Consider the following 15,986-nt stretch of genomic DNA (forward strand, 5'->3'; position numbering starts at 1 on the left):
ACTTCAGCTTGTGTACTTAAAAGTATATCTCAAAGTCCATCTTAATCTTCATAGATAGATTCCAAATAAACAAAAAGAGGATAAAGTGGGCAGAACAAAAAAACACAAAAAACGGAACCCCCACACTGCAAGACAGCATCTTGTTGGGGTAGAAGTGCGAAAAAGTTAAAGACCATGAGTAGATTCATTTGAACGACAGTTTCAAAGTGAATATATAAAAGGTACCTCTATGGGGGTTGAGAAAAGAGACACCTTATTAAAATCTTTTTTGCGGGGAAAAAGGCTTCAAATCTCGTAAGAGTACTCACATACCCCTAACACAAATGTGGGGGTCTGGCCGGTGTACAGTCTGCTTAGGGTGACCTGGTTAACTGTTAATAGAAATATAAAAAGCTATGGATTTCAGCAAACAGTAGACGAATAGAATGACCAAAGCATCTGTCAGAAGACAGCACAAGAAAGAACAAAGATGCAGATCTGAGGCAACTATTGAGGAAAGGCATGGGGAGGCTGGAACTGACATACTTTTGCTTGTAGCCAACAAAGGAGAGGGTGAGCCTTCAACTCCTGGCCTGGCAGCCACAAACCAAAAGCTTATTATAATAATGTAGGGCTTCAGCAGTCATTTGACAGCAAGGGCTCAGAACATGACTGGTGTGATTTAAAATAAGAACTTTCTGATGAAAAAGAAACAAATTAGAAAAGTGAACTACAGCAGAGTCCAGATGAGAGGTAAGGGCTCAAACCAAGGCTTTGGCAATAGGAATAGAAACAAGAAGATGTGGTCAAAGAATATTTAAAAGGAAAACAGGTTGGATTTGATAACTGGTTGGAAATAAAAAACGTATAATCAGAGTTCCCAGGCTTCTGTCTTAGGGTACCACTATAATGATAGACGACACAAGAGTAAGAACAGGTGTGAGTAAGAAAATGTGCTAAGTTTTGGAAGGGTTGTGATTCAAAATCCAGCTTTTCTAACCTTTGTAGGTTCATCCTACAATATATCCCTTCCCTGTAGAATTTATCTGGATATTATGTATAACAGGTGCTCAATAAATAACATTTGCTGAATGATTAAGTCACTCATAATCCAGGGTATTCCTACAATATATCCCTTCCCTGTAGAATTTATCTGGATATTATGTATAACAGGTGCTCAATAAATAATGTTTGCTGAATGATTAAGTCACTCATAATCCAGGGTATTATCAGTCCAAATTATCCCCATTTCATAGATGTAAAAACTGAAGTTCTGAAATGTTAAGCACCAAGTCCAAGGGTATACAACTAGTAAGTAAATGACACAAGTAGAGATTTGAGTTTGACTCTGAGCCATTCCGAAGTGCTTTCTTCTCAATGACTACCTTCCTTAAAATGTCTGAAGAGTTGCCCATGACCTACTGGATAAAGTCTTTATTTTCTCAGACCTGCACAGAAGGTACTTTGCAATCCATCCACAGCCTACCTCCATCCCATCTTTTCTTTTATACGTTGTACTTTTTCCAGTACTTCATAGCTCTCAAATTTTCACAGGATTATGTGTTTTTATGGCTTTCCACAGCTCTTATAAATTACCAAGTCTCAGGTAGTTCTTTATAGCAGCATGAGAATGGACTAGTACACAGGCCATTAAAATAAAAGAATCTCATGATTTTTAGAGGTCAAAAATAATAAACCATTATTAGCATAAAACTCTTTCGTCCTTGACCAGGTATTAGGTCTATATTTAACCATAAAAATATGAAGTAGTACCAACAAGAAATTACTTACAACCCAATTTCATCCACTGACTTAAACAAACATCCCTCAAACCATATCATAATTATTTGCCACAGACAATCAGAGGTCAATCAAAAAAAAGTTACAGTGAAATGACCTATATTATTGCTCCAACTGATATTATAGACAAATTGGTCAAAGAAAATACAGATGTATTGTTTCATCTTTTTTTTAAAAAATGACATTCAAAAAACAATTCAGACTCTGAATACCTACTATGCACAAAGCACCAGAGTTTAAAAAGTTACATATCAGCCTGTAATGAAAGAATAATGCCTACCTCCACCAACTTATCACTTTCCACAAAACCAACTTTCAAACAACAGGGCTGTCTGTCCATGGATTTGCCTCCTAGTGACCAGCTCAACTCAGAGAAGGGGCAAAACATGTTTTCATGTTTGCAAGCTTAGTGCATTACATTCAAAAGCAGGGATCTTCAACCGTAAGAATAGGCACCAACTCTCTTCAGGTTTCCACAGAAGCACTTTCATCAAAACGGTGATTTTTTAAAGTGGGGTTTTTCCTAAAGTATATTTAAACAGAAAAATACATATTTAACAAAACATAGCAAGATATTTTCACTCTTAATGGAATTGTAAAGATAGCACTCTTCCCCTAAGCCCTGACAGTGTTTCTGTCCAGTTTTACTTTAACCAGATAATTAAATGTTTTACAGAAACTATCCTCTACTTCTTTCTTAGAGACATTCTACAGGATTAAGTGTTATGTATACAATAGGCTCCAAGGAACATTTCCAATGAGTAAAACACTAGGGCCTATTTTTTTCCATCCTTTAGTTGATTCCTGTTTGTTCAAAGGTCCCATACCTTACCTTGCCATCTCTATTGCTTCAACCCTCTAAAACTTACTCATCCAACTCTATCTCTTGTCTTTGGGGTAAATAAAGAGACCCTTTGCCCCTTCCCCAGTGTATCCTATGCCATTCAGTGTTGTTCAGCATTCCTAGGTTTAATATATAGAAAACTGGAACTAAGGACACAGGACTGAAGCTTGTCAGCTATCACACAAGCTGAGGTCACAAAAATTCAAGGCAAAAAATAAATTCACACAGCCCATCTACAAAACAGTAAACTAGATTCAATGCCTCTTCCTCATAGCTTTGGAAAAAAGAAGCAAAACGTAACTTCTCTATTTTATTTAAGGAGATAAACAATAAACACTATCATCTATCACTGAGGTCTAAATTCAACATTGACCAAAGTGTCAATAGCTTTCTAATGGTAAGCATCTATGACATAGGGAAAGCCTACCAATGCAAGCCAGAAAGTTTTCTACAGAGCCTCATCAGTTGGGCACTTACCTTATTAGTGAGGCAAAAGGTATAAGCCCTAAAGCATCGAATCACAGAATTAAAAACAAAAAAATAAAAGGATTCATGTTTTATAACCACTGTAGTGCAAGCTGAGAATCTGTTTAGTGAGCAGACTTTTGAGTAAGAAACATTTTAAAAGATCACATCAGAGGTGGCAATTCTAAGGAAAGCCAAGTAAGATGTTCTTAACATATTAACAGAGTATATTTACCTAAGAATTTGATTTTAAGTATCCTGAGCAAGAGACTGACAACACTTTTCCCCTTAACTTCTTACCTAATCTTTTAAAAAAAATATTACATCATACTATATTCCACATCATCAACATGTAAGTTTCCTAGTAATCTGTTTTGTTATTTAATATATCTGACTATCTATAGTATTACTAAACCTGAATTGCATAATCTATAAATATTATGAAACAGTGAAAGAGGTTTCAAAGTATTCTGAAGAAAATATGCAGAAATCTGGCCAGTTTCCACACACTCTTGGCCACTTAAATAACATTGCTAATTAGGTTATAAGTGAAGAGGATTTCATTATATTACAACTTTGTTTAAAATGACCTCCATTCCTATTCTGGTACAGTTAAGAGAGAAAAATCATATAAAATTATTATTGCTCTTGATAAACTAACCTAAGCACAGTATTCTACCCCATTTAAAGAAGCCATAAGGCTTTGATTTTTATTATAAATATCCAAATTAATTAGAGGTATATATATATATATATATATTTACATTTATATTTATCTGAAATACTTCCTCAACTAACGATTAAAAACTTCCAAATTGGGAATTGTAACACTTGGGTAAATAAAGACCTTTCTTGTGAATTGACTTTTTAAATTCTATTCTTGGGAAAGAGAAAGAGAAACGACAAAAAGAATATTTGGGAGGCTGAGGCAGGAGGATTGTTTGACTCAGTCAGGAGGTCAAGACCAGATGCCTGGCACATGCCTGTAGTCCCAGCAACCTGGGAGAGAATAGGGGGGTGAGGAGCAAGTTGCTGAGGTAGGGGGATTGCTTGAGTCCAGGAGGTTGAAGCTGTAGTGAGCTACGATTGTGCCACTGCACTCCAGCATGGGCAACAGAGCAAGAACCTGTCTCTTAAAAAAAAAAAAAAAGAATATGGTCTCATACAGCTACAATTTAAGTGACTCTCATGCCATTTTATTTTAGATAAATGATATTTAAGTGATTCAAATTATCACTGTTAGATGGACGACAACACAGGCCCTCTAACATAGGTTAACACATTAATTAACAGTCTTTTAGCTGCCGCCCCCTGCCACCAACTTCTAACCTGTAACTTTTAAAGACTCAGAGTTGTAGTATAAGTGTTTTAGATAAGCCACGTGCTGGTAACACTTTTCTCCCCCGTTTCCTACCTTCCTTCACACAGTAAACAAACCATTTTAGAATCACTTACATGACCTCATTATCAAACATACTTGAAGAAGCCACACGTGTACTCTACTTAACAAGTCAGTGACATTTCTTTGCATCAGTTCTAAAATAGGTTCATTCACAAAATAATAAACGGATTAAAGCTAAAAATCTTAGGTCTCAAACTGAACAATCAGTTTTAATGAATCATCTCTCCACATGATTTTTTTAAATAACTTACAATCAGGAGTGGGAATTACAGAACCATGAGATTAGACTAATAATCTAACAATTACTCAAGGTAATGCTTAAGCCAATATAATGTTTCAAGAGGAAGAACTGAGCTTTTTATATCGTTTAGGAGCAGGAAGGTAAAAATAAGGTCATAGTCTGGACATGTTAAATTTTGAGGAATCAGGCATAAACATCTGACAATTAGAAACATCACCAGAGTACAGACGCGGGCTCCAGAAAAAGAATGAGATCTGAGTCATCTCCATAGACAAAACAGTTTAAGAAGTTTGCATAAACAAGACAAAATATAAAAAGAAGGATAATGACAGAATCTTGGAAAATGACTACATTTAGAGAATGAAAAAAAGAGAGAGGACTCAGGTAAGATAAAAGGCAAAATGTAATTAAGACCTAGAATGTTTAATAAGCGTTTAAAAAGTAGTAGCTACCATTACAGTAGCAAACACCAAAAAGGACCCAAGAAGAAGAACTGAAAAAACTAGAAGGCCATTGGGATGTGGCAGTGAAAAGTTCTGTGATTTTTTTTTTTAAGATGTCAGATGGCAACGGTTTGGGAAGGAAAGAAGGGAGCAGAGAGAAAGGCACATATCTTGCCAGTTTTTAAAAAGATTAGATAGAGAAATCCATTCTATCTCCAAGGCAAAGACCTACAATCACATTCTAATGTAAACCCAGCGAGGAGCTGGCAAACAGACTTAAGCCGGGAGGGGAGAGAAAAATCCCTTATTTATACCTTATTTATAACATTTGATTATTTCCATTGTGTAAATACTCCCACCGTGACCAATTTCAAGCTGCCAACAGTTGGCAAAATTCCTGAAAACATAGCAATGGCTTGCTGGTACAAATCAACTCCAGCATACAACTGCAAATCACCTCTTTTATGGTCTACCCTGCAAATGGGCAATTCTGTGACAGCTTTCTCTCAACTGACACTTAATCATTCTCTAGGACAACTTAAAGCCATTCATGGAAGTCTACCCTACTCTCATTACATTTAGCTTTCTCAACTGTACTGCAACTGAAAGAGGTTGAATGTGGAAAGCAAAATGCATCCCCAGGATGCGGGTCTTCACTAAGTGCTACAAAGTAAAAGACAAGAATCATACTCTCCAAAAAGCCATCAGGTGACCATTTTATAACTTTCCTTTGTTAATGTCATCTCCCTATCTAAATGTCCAATGTCTTAAGGGTAGGGAATTGTATTCAAAACAAGAGCCAAATATCCCACAGCGTTCCCAATTCCAGTGACAGGCAGCAGATACACAGGGAAAAGCACCTTAGATTAAATCCAGACACCTCAAAGGGTTCCAATGCAGCCCTACTCCTTGCTGGCAAGCTGTTAGCAGCCTTTCCAGAGGCAGTTTCAACTACAAAATGGGAACAATAATACCCAGCACACAGGGTCTACCTTAGAATTAACAGGATTACTTCTGGGGAACATCCAGGAGGGGCAGAGGCTTAACCTTCTCTGCTTGCCTGCTTGGTACATTCAGGACATACCAGTGTAGTCGCTGGACACTGCTAAAGCGTATTGCCAAGAATATCGGGAAAGCCCACCGCTGTAGAAACTATGGCTGATCAGCTGCTAAGGATTTTTTAATCATCTACCTCCAGTGACCTCCAACCATCACTCAACGCCAGAAAACGCTTTCAGGTTGTGTCTTGGACTCCCAGGCCCCACAACACCAAAACCAAAGAGTCCACCTGAAAGTAGTGTCAAGAGTCAAAAATGTGACAAACCAAATGAGAACACAACCTACCAATTAGGTTCCTACTGCATCTACGTAACATTCAACAGGAAGTTCATCAACAAACCTCAACAGTGGACTCATTCATCAAATAAACAAAACTCAAGAGAATAACTTTGTTTCCAATATTTCACAAGTTTTCCCCATACATCTTTCCAAATATCCCTGTCTTCACGGTACTTCATATTCTACCATTTAGGTTATGTTTCCTAGACAAATTTCTCCAGATGTCTGAAGCAGAATCAATATCAAAAACTTGAATATATATGGGGGAAGTGTAGAAGTTTACTTTCCAATATAAATGACAGGCCTTGAGAAACAAGGCAATAATCTCCGAAACAATTTAATTATTCCACTCATTAACTACTATTCTTCTAACAAGTGCAAGAAGTCATTTAGGTGTAGAAAAGAATAAACTCACTATACCTGTATATCAAGAAGTTTCACATTAGACATCTGCCCTCCAACTTCCAGTTTCCTATATGTTATGTGTGTTCTTCTAAGGCACATGCAACACGGACTTCTCCAGTAAAGCCAGAATAATCCCAGAAGCGCAAACAAATAAGGGACAGTGGAGCTTTGAAGACAAAGACCTTCATCCGAAATGAATCACCACATTTGAACGTGGTATCTCTATCTTAAGGGCTAATTTTGTTTCTGTGAAGCATCTGAACCCACAGCCATACACCCACTTCCCTAACTCCTTCTCCCGCTCCCTCCTTCCCAGCACCCCCGCCCTCTAGCCGCTCGCCGCGCGAATTCGGGCCTCCGTCTAAACCACCCCCAAAGAAGCGCCGCCCCTTTCTCCGGCTTCGGGAAGGATCGCCCAGCGGCCGGAGCTGGACAGAGCACAGGTAGTACCTGAAGACAGAAGCCGCGCTGGGGGGCGGACGGAGCGACCCGGCCATTTCCCGCGCCTCGCAGTCAGGTGCAGGGTCGGCCGGGCACCGCCCGCCGGCCGCACAGGGGCAGGCCGGGTCCCTTGGCAGAGCCCGAGCCGGGCCGGCTGACACAACCACCGGGAGGACCCTCCGCGTGGGGTCAAGGTGGCCTCCCCGCGCGGCCAGAGTCCGGCTCAGACATCTCGGGGCCCTGGCGCTGACGGGAGCCTGTCCTGGGTAGAGCGGCACCGGGACGCCTCGGGGCGCCGCGCGGGCTCTTGCTGGGGCGGGTGGAGGAAGCGGCCGGTCGTCGCCAGGCGGGCGGCGAGTCCTTGGTGCCGCCCGCTGGGCCTCAACCCGGCCCGCGCGGAGGGCGCGCGCCGGAGACACACGAAGCCCCCCCGCCCCCTGCCGGCTGCGCTTACCTTTCTCCGGTGTCAGCCGAGTCAACCTCCTCCTCCTCCGCCGCCATAACCCCCGCCGCGCAAGCGCCGGGAGTGCCTCGAAGCCGGCTGACAGGCCAACTGGGCCTTCCCGGGCAGCCGCCGCCCTTAAGGCCCCGCCGATGCCCGCGCATGCGTCGTCCTCGCACTCGCACTGCCCGGCGGCGCCCCGGCGCTTGCGCGTGTCCGGCCATGGCTCCCCACCCCCAGCAGCGTCCTCCTGCCTGGTGCGCCCGAGTGTGAGCTCCGGGCGGGACAGTCAGCCCAGAGGGACTGGTGAGACTCACCCGGCAGAGACAGGAGGTAGCTAATTTTAATAACGACTCTATTCATGCGTTATCCCGTCGGTGTTGGCTGTCAGGTGGCACCCTGGGGACCGAGGCGCGCCCAGTCCTGGAAGAGCCTAGCTAGAGTCCGAAAGATGGTGCCGTGGCGAATGAAATGCCGTAATGGAGATGCTGTGTGACCCCCCGCCAGCCCTTCCCCGCGGGTGGCGGGGCCAAGGGGAGAGGGCGACTCGCAGGAGCCTTCAGTCGTTTGAGCACCGCTCTAGGTGCTGGGGTTACAGTAGTGGCCAGAACCAGCAACTTCCCTCCCACCCACCTCTCTAGATGCCTGGAGGGTGAAAAGAGTCGGCGTTTAACTACTTAGAGTTATTGAGTGGGAGTGACTAACCTTAATGGCACCATTTCTTGACCTGTTTTCAAGTCTTTTAGCTATCAGGTACAACCTGCTTTTTAATTCTGCCACGCACTACTACTCATCCATTTGTGTTTGATGTGTCTACTATGGACCCACTCTGTTGTAGGTGCTTGGAAACAATGGATTGAAATACGGCTCCTGTTTTGATAGATCGTACACTAATGTATTAACCTTTATTTTAGACTCAGTTCATTGCTCTCCTTCCCTGACTCTCCTCCCCTTTCCTCTCCTCTGAGCCTCGATCTAAACCTGTCTTTATCACTCATATAGCACTCAGATTCTCAGCCTCGTGTAATTGTTATAGCATTTTAATAAACATTATTGAGTATCTTTCCAGCTACACAAGAAGGTCCTCTGGGATAGGGATAGTGTCTTCTGTAATTTAGAGAGGGGAAAGCCACGTATAAATTCTTAGGCATCGTAATAACTAATAAATTTTTTATTGTGTTTGATCCAATTCATAAAATATTTTAGGGAAGACCAGAACATATAAAAAACGTTTTTACAGGAATTAATGGTTGTTTCATGAAAGGGCCATATATGCAAAGTGACCTCCAGAGGCAGAAGGAGCTGAAAAACTAAAGAATGAGGCAGACAAATCCAGCTTGTCACTAAAAGGTGATTTATTAGGGAACTTATGGACAGAAGCGTGGTCTTGGACAGCAGCAAGACAGGTAAATCTCTGTGCTGTTACTCGCAAAGACCAAGGTTGTTTTGACCTAACAGCAGGTGAGTAAGTATGTGCTCTGATACAATTTGGTTGTTGTCCTCTCTAAATCTCATGTTGAATTGTGATCGCCAGTGTTGGAGGTGGGATTTGATGGGTAGTGATTAGATCCTGGGGATGAATTTTTCATGAATGGTTTGGCACTATCCCCTTAATGATGTCCTTGCAATAGTAAGTTCTCGTGAGACCTGGTTGTTAAGAGTGTGTGGTACCTACCCCTCACTCTCTTGCTCCTACTCTAGCCATGTAAGATGCCTGCTCCTGCTTTGCCCTCTGCCATGAGTAAATGCTCCCTGAAGCCTTCCCAGAAGCCAAGCAGGTACCAGCAGCATGCTTCCTATATAGCCTGCAGAACCGTAAGCCAATTAAACTTCTTTTCAGGCCAGGCGTGGTGGCTCACACCTGTAATCCCAGCACTTTGGGAGGCCAAGGTGGGTGGATCACGAGGTCAGAAGTTCGAGACCAGCCTGGCCAAGATGGTGAAACCCCGTCTCTAAAAAAAATAATAATAATAATAACTTTTTCTTTATAAAATTACCCAGTCCCAAGTATTTCTTTTTTCTTTTTTTCTTTTTGACAGAGTTTCAGGCTGGAGTGCAGTGGCTCAGTCTTGGCTCACTGCAACCTCTGCCTCCCAGGTTCAATAAATTCTGCCTCAGTCTCCCAAGTAGCTGGGAGTACAGCCACCATGCCTGGCTAATTTTCTGTAGTTTTAGTAGAGACGGGATTTTACCATGTTGGCCAGGCTGGTCTAGAACTCCTGACCTCAAATGATCTGCCTGCCTTAGCTTCCCAAAGCGCTAGGATTACAAGCATAAGCCACTGCACCAAGCCATATTTCTTCATAACAAAGAACAGCCTGTCACATGCTCTTATACAAGGAATGATAGATAAAGTAGAAAACTTGAAGGCCTTCCCAAAACTGGGGTTACTCAGAAATCAACATGGTGGATTAGCATCCAAGATGGAGTTACTTTAGCCTCCACGACAGTGTTGCCAGACACTTGTAGTGTGTTTGCAGAAACTGATCCTCTACTGAAATACCCTAGCTTGGCTGTGGCGAATACATTTTAAACAATCCTGCCAACTCCCATTTTACCCACCCTGAGCTATGTAGGGCATTCTGTTCCGAGAACTTTGTAGTCTGAGATACCTGGCATCTTTGTAACCAATTTTCTGAGAAACAGGTCCCACTGGCCCATACATCCTGTACCTGCAACTGTGTAACTGCCTATCCCACATCCTGAGTGAAAAACAACTTTAAATAGAATTTTGTTGTTATGAACCCCCCCAACCTGCTCCTTCTGCTTCTGTAATAATCTGCTTATTGCCCCCTGACCCTAAACTAAATGTTGACTGCTCTTTGTTCTGGGCTGAGAGGTTTGAGCATTAGCTGACTCTGGGTCACGGACACTGGCATTAAAATGGACTCTCAACAAACTCAGAGCATGGCACTTCTGTTTAAACTCACATGGGTAAAACACTACAATCCCAATAGAGTGTTTGTTGAGAACCCTAGTGCCTGGAACACAGTCCAAGCCCAGTGGTACTGAGTCCAGTAATGAAACCCTAGGATTTTGCAGCAACTCCTGCAGCACTTTGGTCTTTATGGACCTGGAGTCTGCTCTCAAAGATACTCGTGCCTGCTGAACAGTCAGTTTTTAAAAAAAAGAGAGAAAGAGACCATTGATCCAATGCTAGAGTTTATGCGGAAACCGACAAGCAGTGCATAGGACTGTAGGACTTCATGCTCTTCCTTAACTCTGGGAGTAGCTCTGGCCCAAGCTTCACCTTGCTGCTAATGAAGGAGTCATCTTCAACAATGGCAAGAAGTCCAAGCTAGAACTGGCCATTCACCCATCCCCTGGGTGTTGCCAGCAATGATGGAAACCTACAACTCTGTCCTGACCACCATGCCACCCTGGGGCCCTTGGACTGTATCTTCTTGGGAGACAATGGACCAACACGTGCCATTGCAACCTATATCCCAAGGGCCCCACATACTTTAACCACTGCTTGGATCAGATCTCCTCCATCACTACCTCCCTGAAGTTTGGTGGTGCCCTGAAAGCAGGCCTCTCTGAGTTTAAGGCCAGCTCAGTCCCCTACCTCCCAATTAACTTCCTTTTTGTGACCTACTAACCAATTACCTGATTGAGCAGTGCTTACATTGGGAGATTGCCAGTACCTACTTTGTTCTCTCCAATCAGATGGCCAGATATGACACTAACCAAACAAGTTCAGAGTCTGCTCTGTGTGTTCTGCCTTAGGGCTGTGGCCTAAAGACTAAATGCTGCCATTGTCCCACCAAGACCAAGTGTGCCATACACTTGGTTGATGACTGGGTCCCACTGGGTTAAGGGTTGGCTTTAATTTCCAGTCCTCCAACAGCAGTTCCCCAGGGAAAGTGCGGAGCAATACAACAGCTATCACAGGGGCCTGGGCCTTTATCATAAGCCTGCCAAGCAAACACAAACCAGAATGAGGGTAAGGGCATGGAGAAGGGGATTTTTTCTGAGGGCTTCAATGGCCTGTAAATATTTTTTTGGTTTTGGTAGAAACAGGTCTCAATGTGTTGCCCAGGCTGGTCTCAAACTCCTGGCCTCCCAGAGTGCTGGGATTACAGGCGTAAGCTACCATGCCCAGCTCGTAAATGTTTATAAAGAAATGCTGTAATAAAGGAAAGCAAATGTGGCAGGGAGATAATAAGAAGGGCACAGGATGATTAGGGAAAGTGGTAGCTAGGTCAAGGGAAAGGCCTAAACATCAATCAGCTGTATGACTTTTCAAAAAAAAAAAAAAGAAAAAAATCACATGACTTTAGGGCTTCTCAGACTCTACTCTGCATGCAGACTTCCTGTGGATCATGTTAAATTGTAGATTGAATCTGTAGGTCTGAAGTAGAGCCTGAGATCTGTATTTCTAACTAGCTCCTAGTTATGCGTGTGTTCCTGAGGCCAATCAGCAGACTACCCTTGAAGTAATGAAGCTCTAGAGCAGGCGTCCCCAAACTTTTTACACAAGGGGCCAGTTCACTGTCCCTCAGACCGTTGGAGGGCCGCCACATACTGTGCTCCTCTCACTGACCACCAGTGAAAGAGGTGCCCCTTCCTGAAGTGTGGCAGGGAGCCAGATAAATGGCCTCAGGGGGCCGCATGCGGCCCGCGGGCCGTAGTTTGGGGACGCCTGCTCTAGAGCAACCTGTCTGCTAGAACATTCTGTAATGATGGAAATGTTCTATCCCACACTCTCTGATACAGTAGTCATTAGCTACAGGTGGTTGTGGAGCATCTGAAATTTGGCTAGTGTGACTGAATTTTGAATTTTAATTAAGTTGAAATTTGGAAGTCACATAGTGCTAATGGTTACCATACTGGACAGCAAGGTCTAGATCTCTTAATCCTCATCTATAAAAATGAGAGTTTGGGCTGGGTGTCGTGGCTCATGCCTCTCATCTTAGCAGTTTGGGAGGCCAAGACAGATGAATCACTTGAGCCCAGGAGTTTGAGACCAGCCTTGGCAACACGGCAAGACCCCATCTCTACTAAAAGTAAAAAATTAGCTGGGTGTGGTGGTATGTGCCTTTGGTAGGTCCCAGTTTGGTAGGTCCCAGCTCTACTCAGGAGGCTGAGGTGGGAGGATCCCTTGAGCCCAGGGAGGGCAAGGCTGCAGTGAGCTGTAATCATGCCACTGTACCCCAGGCTGGGTGACAGAGTGAGACCCTATCTCAAAAAAAAAAAAAAAAGAGTTTGAGACTAGATAATTCCTGAGGTCCCTTCTAGCATTCTGTGGTTCCAAGTTGTCTGAGGTGTGTATGGGGTGGGTAGGATTGGGGGAGGACTGACAGATTTAAAGTCTGGAGTAAGGCATGAGAGGTTGGAAACTCTACATAGTTGATTGGAGGAGTGAGGAAGAGGAGCATGGTGCCCTGGGAGCTGGATCATAGAACTCAGTGGTAGAGCTGTCCTCCAGAGACAAGAGACTCTGATTAACTAAGGAATGTTAATTGAACTCTCAGAACCAGAATAAAAGATCTTCTTCAGTGGGACACAAATGCCAGGCCGTAAAGGAAAAGAGTGATTAATTCAACCACATCAAAAGCTAAGACATCTTGTGAAAAAAGGCGCAATAAAACTGCAAAATATGGAAGAGACTAGAAAATCTATTTCGAACATGTTGAGAAACCAAGGCTTTAATATATTCAATATGTTAAAAAAAAAGAAAGAAAGAAAGAAAAGAAAGTAGATGAAAAAAGCCTTCTCAGAGGAGAAAACCTTCAAGCCATAAACAGCTGCAAGATGCTCAGACTCATCAGTGATCAATTCAGTACAAATTCAAACTCTGATTACATCAATGAAAAAGGCTGATGCTGCTAAATACTGGCAGGACCATGGAATCAGTGGGGAATGTCCCTACCCATTTGGTGGAAATGCAAATTGGCACAGCCATTTGGAAATGGAAAATTAATGTACTCTGTGGCCCAGGAATTTAACTTCTAGGGTTCTGACCTTTTTCATGTGCATGTAGAGACATATAAAAAGACGTTTGCTTCAGTATTCTAATAGCAAAAAAAATAATAAGAAGAATGCCTGTGATTAAATAAATTTCAGCACCTCCATAATATAGAATACTATGACAGCAATTAAGAAAAATGAGGTAGATCTGTATGTACTAATATGGAAGTATGCCAGAGCATACTGATATGTGGAAAAAGCATAATCCACGAAATATGTTGGTTTCTTGGGATTAATAAAGTTGATAAATGCCTGGATAGCCAATAAGAAGAAAAAGAAAAAGTACAAATTGACAATATTAGAAACAGAAAAAGAAGATATCACTAGAGATCTTATCAACATATTCAAAAGATAGTAAGGCAGTACTACAAATAGCTTTATGACAATACATTTGACAAGTTAGATAAACAAAATCTTTTGAAAACATAATTCACTAAAACTGACAAGATGAAATAGAAAATCTGAATAGCTCAATATCTCTTTTTTTTAATTGAATGTGTAATTTTTTAAAACTTCCCACAAAGAAAATTGTTTTTCAAATACAGTCCCCAACTTATAATGGCTTAACTTACAATTTTGTGACTTTACAATGGTATGACAGTAATGCACATCCAGTAGAAACCGAGTACCCATACAACCATTTCTGTTTTTTACTCTCACTGCATTATTCAAATAAATTGCATGAAATATTTAAGACTTTATTATAAAATAGGTCTTGTGTTAGATGGTTTTGCATAACAGTAGGCTAATGTAAGAGCTCTAAGGACATTTAAAGTAGGCTAGGCTAAGCCAGAATGTTAGGTTAGGTGCATTGAATGCACTTTGAACTTAACAATATATTCAACTTACAGTAGGTTTATCAGAAAATAACCCCACGTAGATCAAGCAACATCTGTAATTAATTGGCCCCTCATGGTGGAATAAGATAGCCATAAGTTCTTGCTACATCTCATGTTGATTATCGTTTATTTTTCCTTCCCTTGAGTCTGAATTTGTGACTTGTTTTGACTAAAGGCATGTGGCAGAAGTGATGCTGTGTCATTTTCAAGGCTGAAACTTAAGACACACTTGCTCCTTGGGCCGGGCGTGGTGGCTCACTCCTATAATCTCAGCACTCTGGGAGGCCAAGGCAGTCCGATCGTGAGGTCAGGAGATTGAGACCATCCTGGCTAACATGGTGAAACCCCCATCTCTACTAAAATTAGCCTGGCTTAGTGGCACACACCTACAGTCCCAGCTACTCGGGAGGCTGAGGCAGGATAATTGCTTGAATCTGGGAGGCAGAGGTTGCAGTGAGCTGAGATCACACCACTGCACTCCAGCCTGGGCAACAGCGTGAAACTCCATCTCAAAAAAAAAAAAAAAAGACTGTTGCTCCACAGTTCACCAATTCATCTAGTTTCCCCAAAGTCAAATACCGTGGCAAAAGTCTGACTACCCTGAGATCACCATGCTATAAGGAAGCCTTGCTAGCCACGTGGAGAGAGAAGCCATGTGCAGAGCAGCAAGGCACCAGACTTGTGAGTGAATTCTTAGAATTTCCAGCCTACCCACCTCCTGAATGCAGCTGAGTGAATGGCCCCAACTATCATGTAGATTAAAATGTCTGCCCAGATTAGCTTGAATTCCTGACCCACAGAATTGTGAGAAAATAAAATGGTGATGGTTTTAAGCCACTATAGTTTAATTTAGTTTGTTAGGTAACAATAGATCATCAGATCACATTCACACCATGTATTGATAACTCCTTCCCCCACCATTGTGTAATGCCACCATTTCATCTACTAAGTTATGTGGTTAATTTAGTTCAAAATTCTTTTCACAATCTTTTTAAAACTATTTATATGGACATAATTGCAGATTCACGTAAGAATAATACAGAGAGATCACATGTACCCTTTACCAACTTCCCCTTGTGGTAACATTTTGCAAAATGATATTACAATGTCACAACCAGGATATTGACACAGAAACAATACATATGTGGAACATTTCCATCACCACAGGATCCCTCCTGTTGTCCTTTTACACCCATACCCACTTCCCTCCTGCACATATAACCCAACAAACTAATCTGTTCCTCTTAATTTTGTCACTCCAAGAAATTTATCTAAATGGAATCATTATAGAACAGAATATAACCTTTTTTTTTTTTTTTTTTTTTTTTTTTTTTTTTTTTAAGACAGGGTCTCACTCTGTCTCACAGGCTGGAA

At 42.1% G+C, this 15,986-nt stretch overlaps 2 protein-coding genes and 1 pseudogene across 7 annotated transcripts in view; 2 read left to right on the top strand and 1 right to left on the bottom strand.

Annotated features, from left to right (window-relative positions):
* ABHD5 (abhydrolase domain containing 5, lysophosphatidic acid acyltransferase) overlaps positions 1-7,964 on the bottom strand; it is a 28,919-nt gene extending 20,955 nt beyond the window's left edge. The window contains exons 1-2 of one of the 4 annotated variants that reach the window (XM_010336970.3): positions 7,813-7,898; positions 2,060-2,302 (exon numbers count right to left, since the gene is read on the bottom strand). Coding sequence is in view for 3 of the 4 variants with exons in the window: in XM_039477243.2 (XP_039333177.1) it covers positions 7,813-7,964 (152 nt within the window). In the remaining variant the exon portion in view is untranslated. Of the gene's footprint in view, positions 1-2,059; positions 2,303-7,367; positions 7,523-7,812 lie in introns of those variants that run through there. The other 3 variants (XM_039477243.2, XM_003926218.4, XM_039477242.2) reach the window with 3 other exon arrangements.
* Positions 7,303-15,986, top strand: part of LOC101041316 (cytochrome c oxidase assembly factor 5 pseudogene) — a 52,509-nt pseudogene continuing 43,825 nt past the window's right edge.
* ANO10 (anoctamin 10) overlaps positions 7,345-15,986 on the top strand; it is a 286,509-nt gene continuing 277,867 nt past the window's right edge. For 2 of the 3 annotated variants that reach the window (XM_074404024.1, XM_074404026.1), the window contains exon 1: positions 8,053-8,133. The gene's annotated coding sequence lies outside the window, so the exon portion shown is untranslated. Of the gene's footprint in view, positions 7,361-8,052; positions 8,134-15,986 lie in introns of those variants that run through there. The other variant, XM_074404029.1, reaches the window with a different exon arrangement.

This window comes from Saimiri boliviensis, chromosome 8 (assembly GCF_048565385.1).
Source record: "Saimiri boliviensis isolate mSaiBol1 chromosome 8, mSaiBol1.pri, whole genome shotgun sequence".
Lineage (NCBI taxonomy): Eukaryota > Metazoa > Chordata > Mammalia > Primates > Cebidae > Saimiri > Saimiri boliviensis.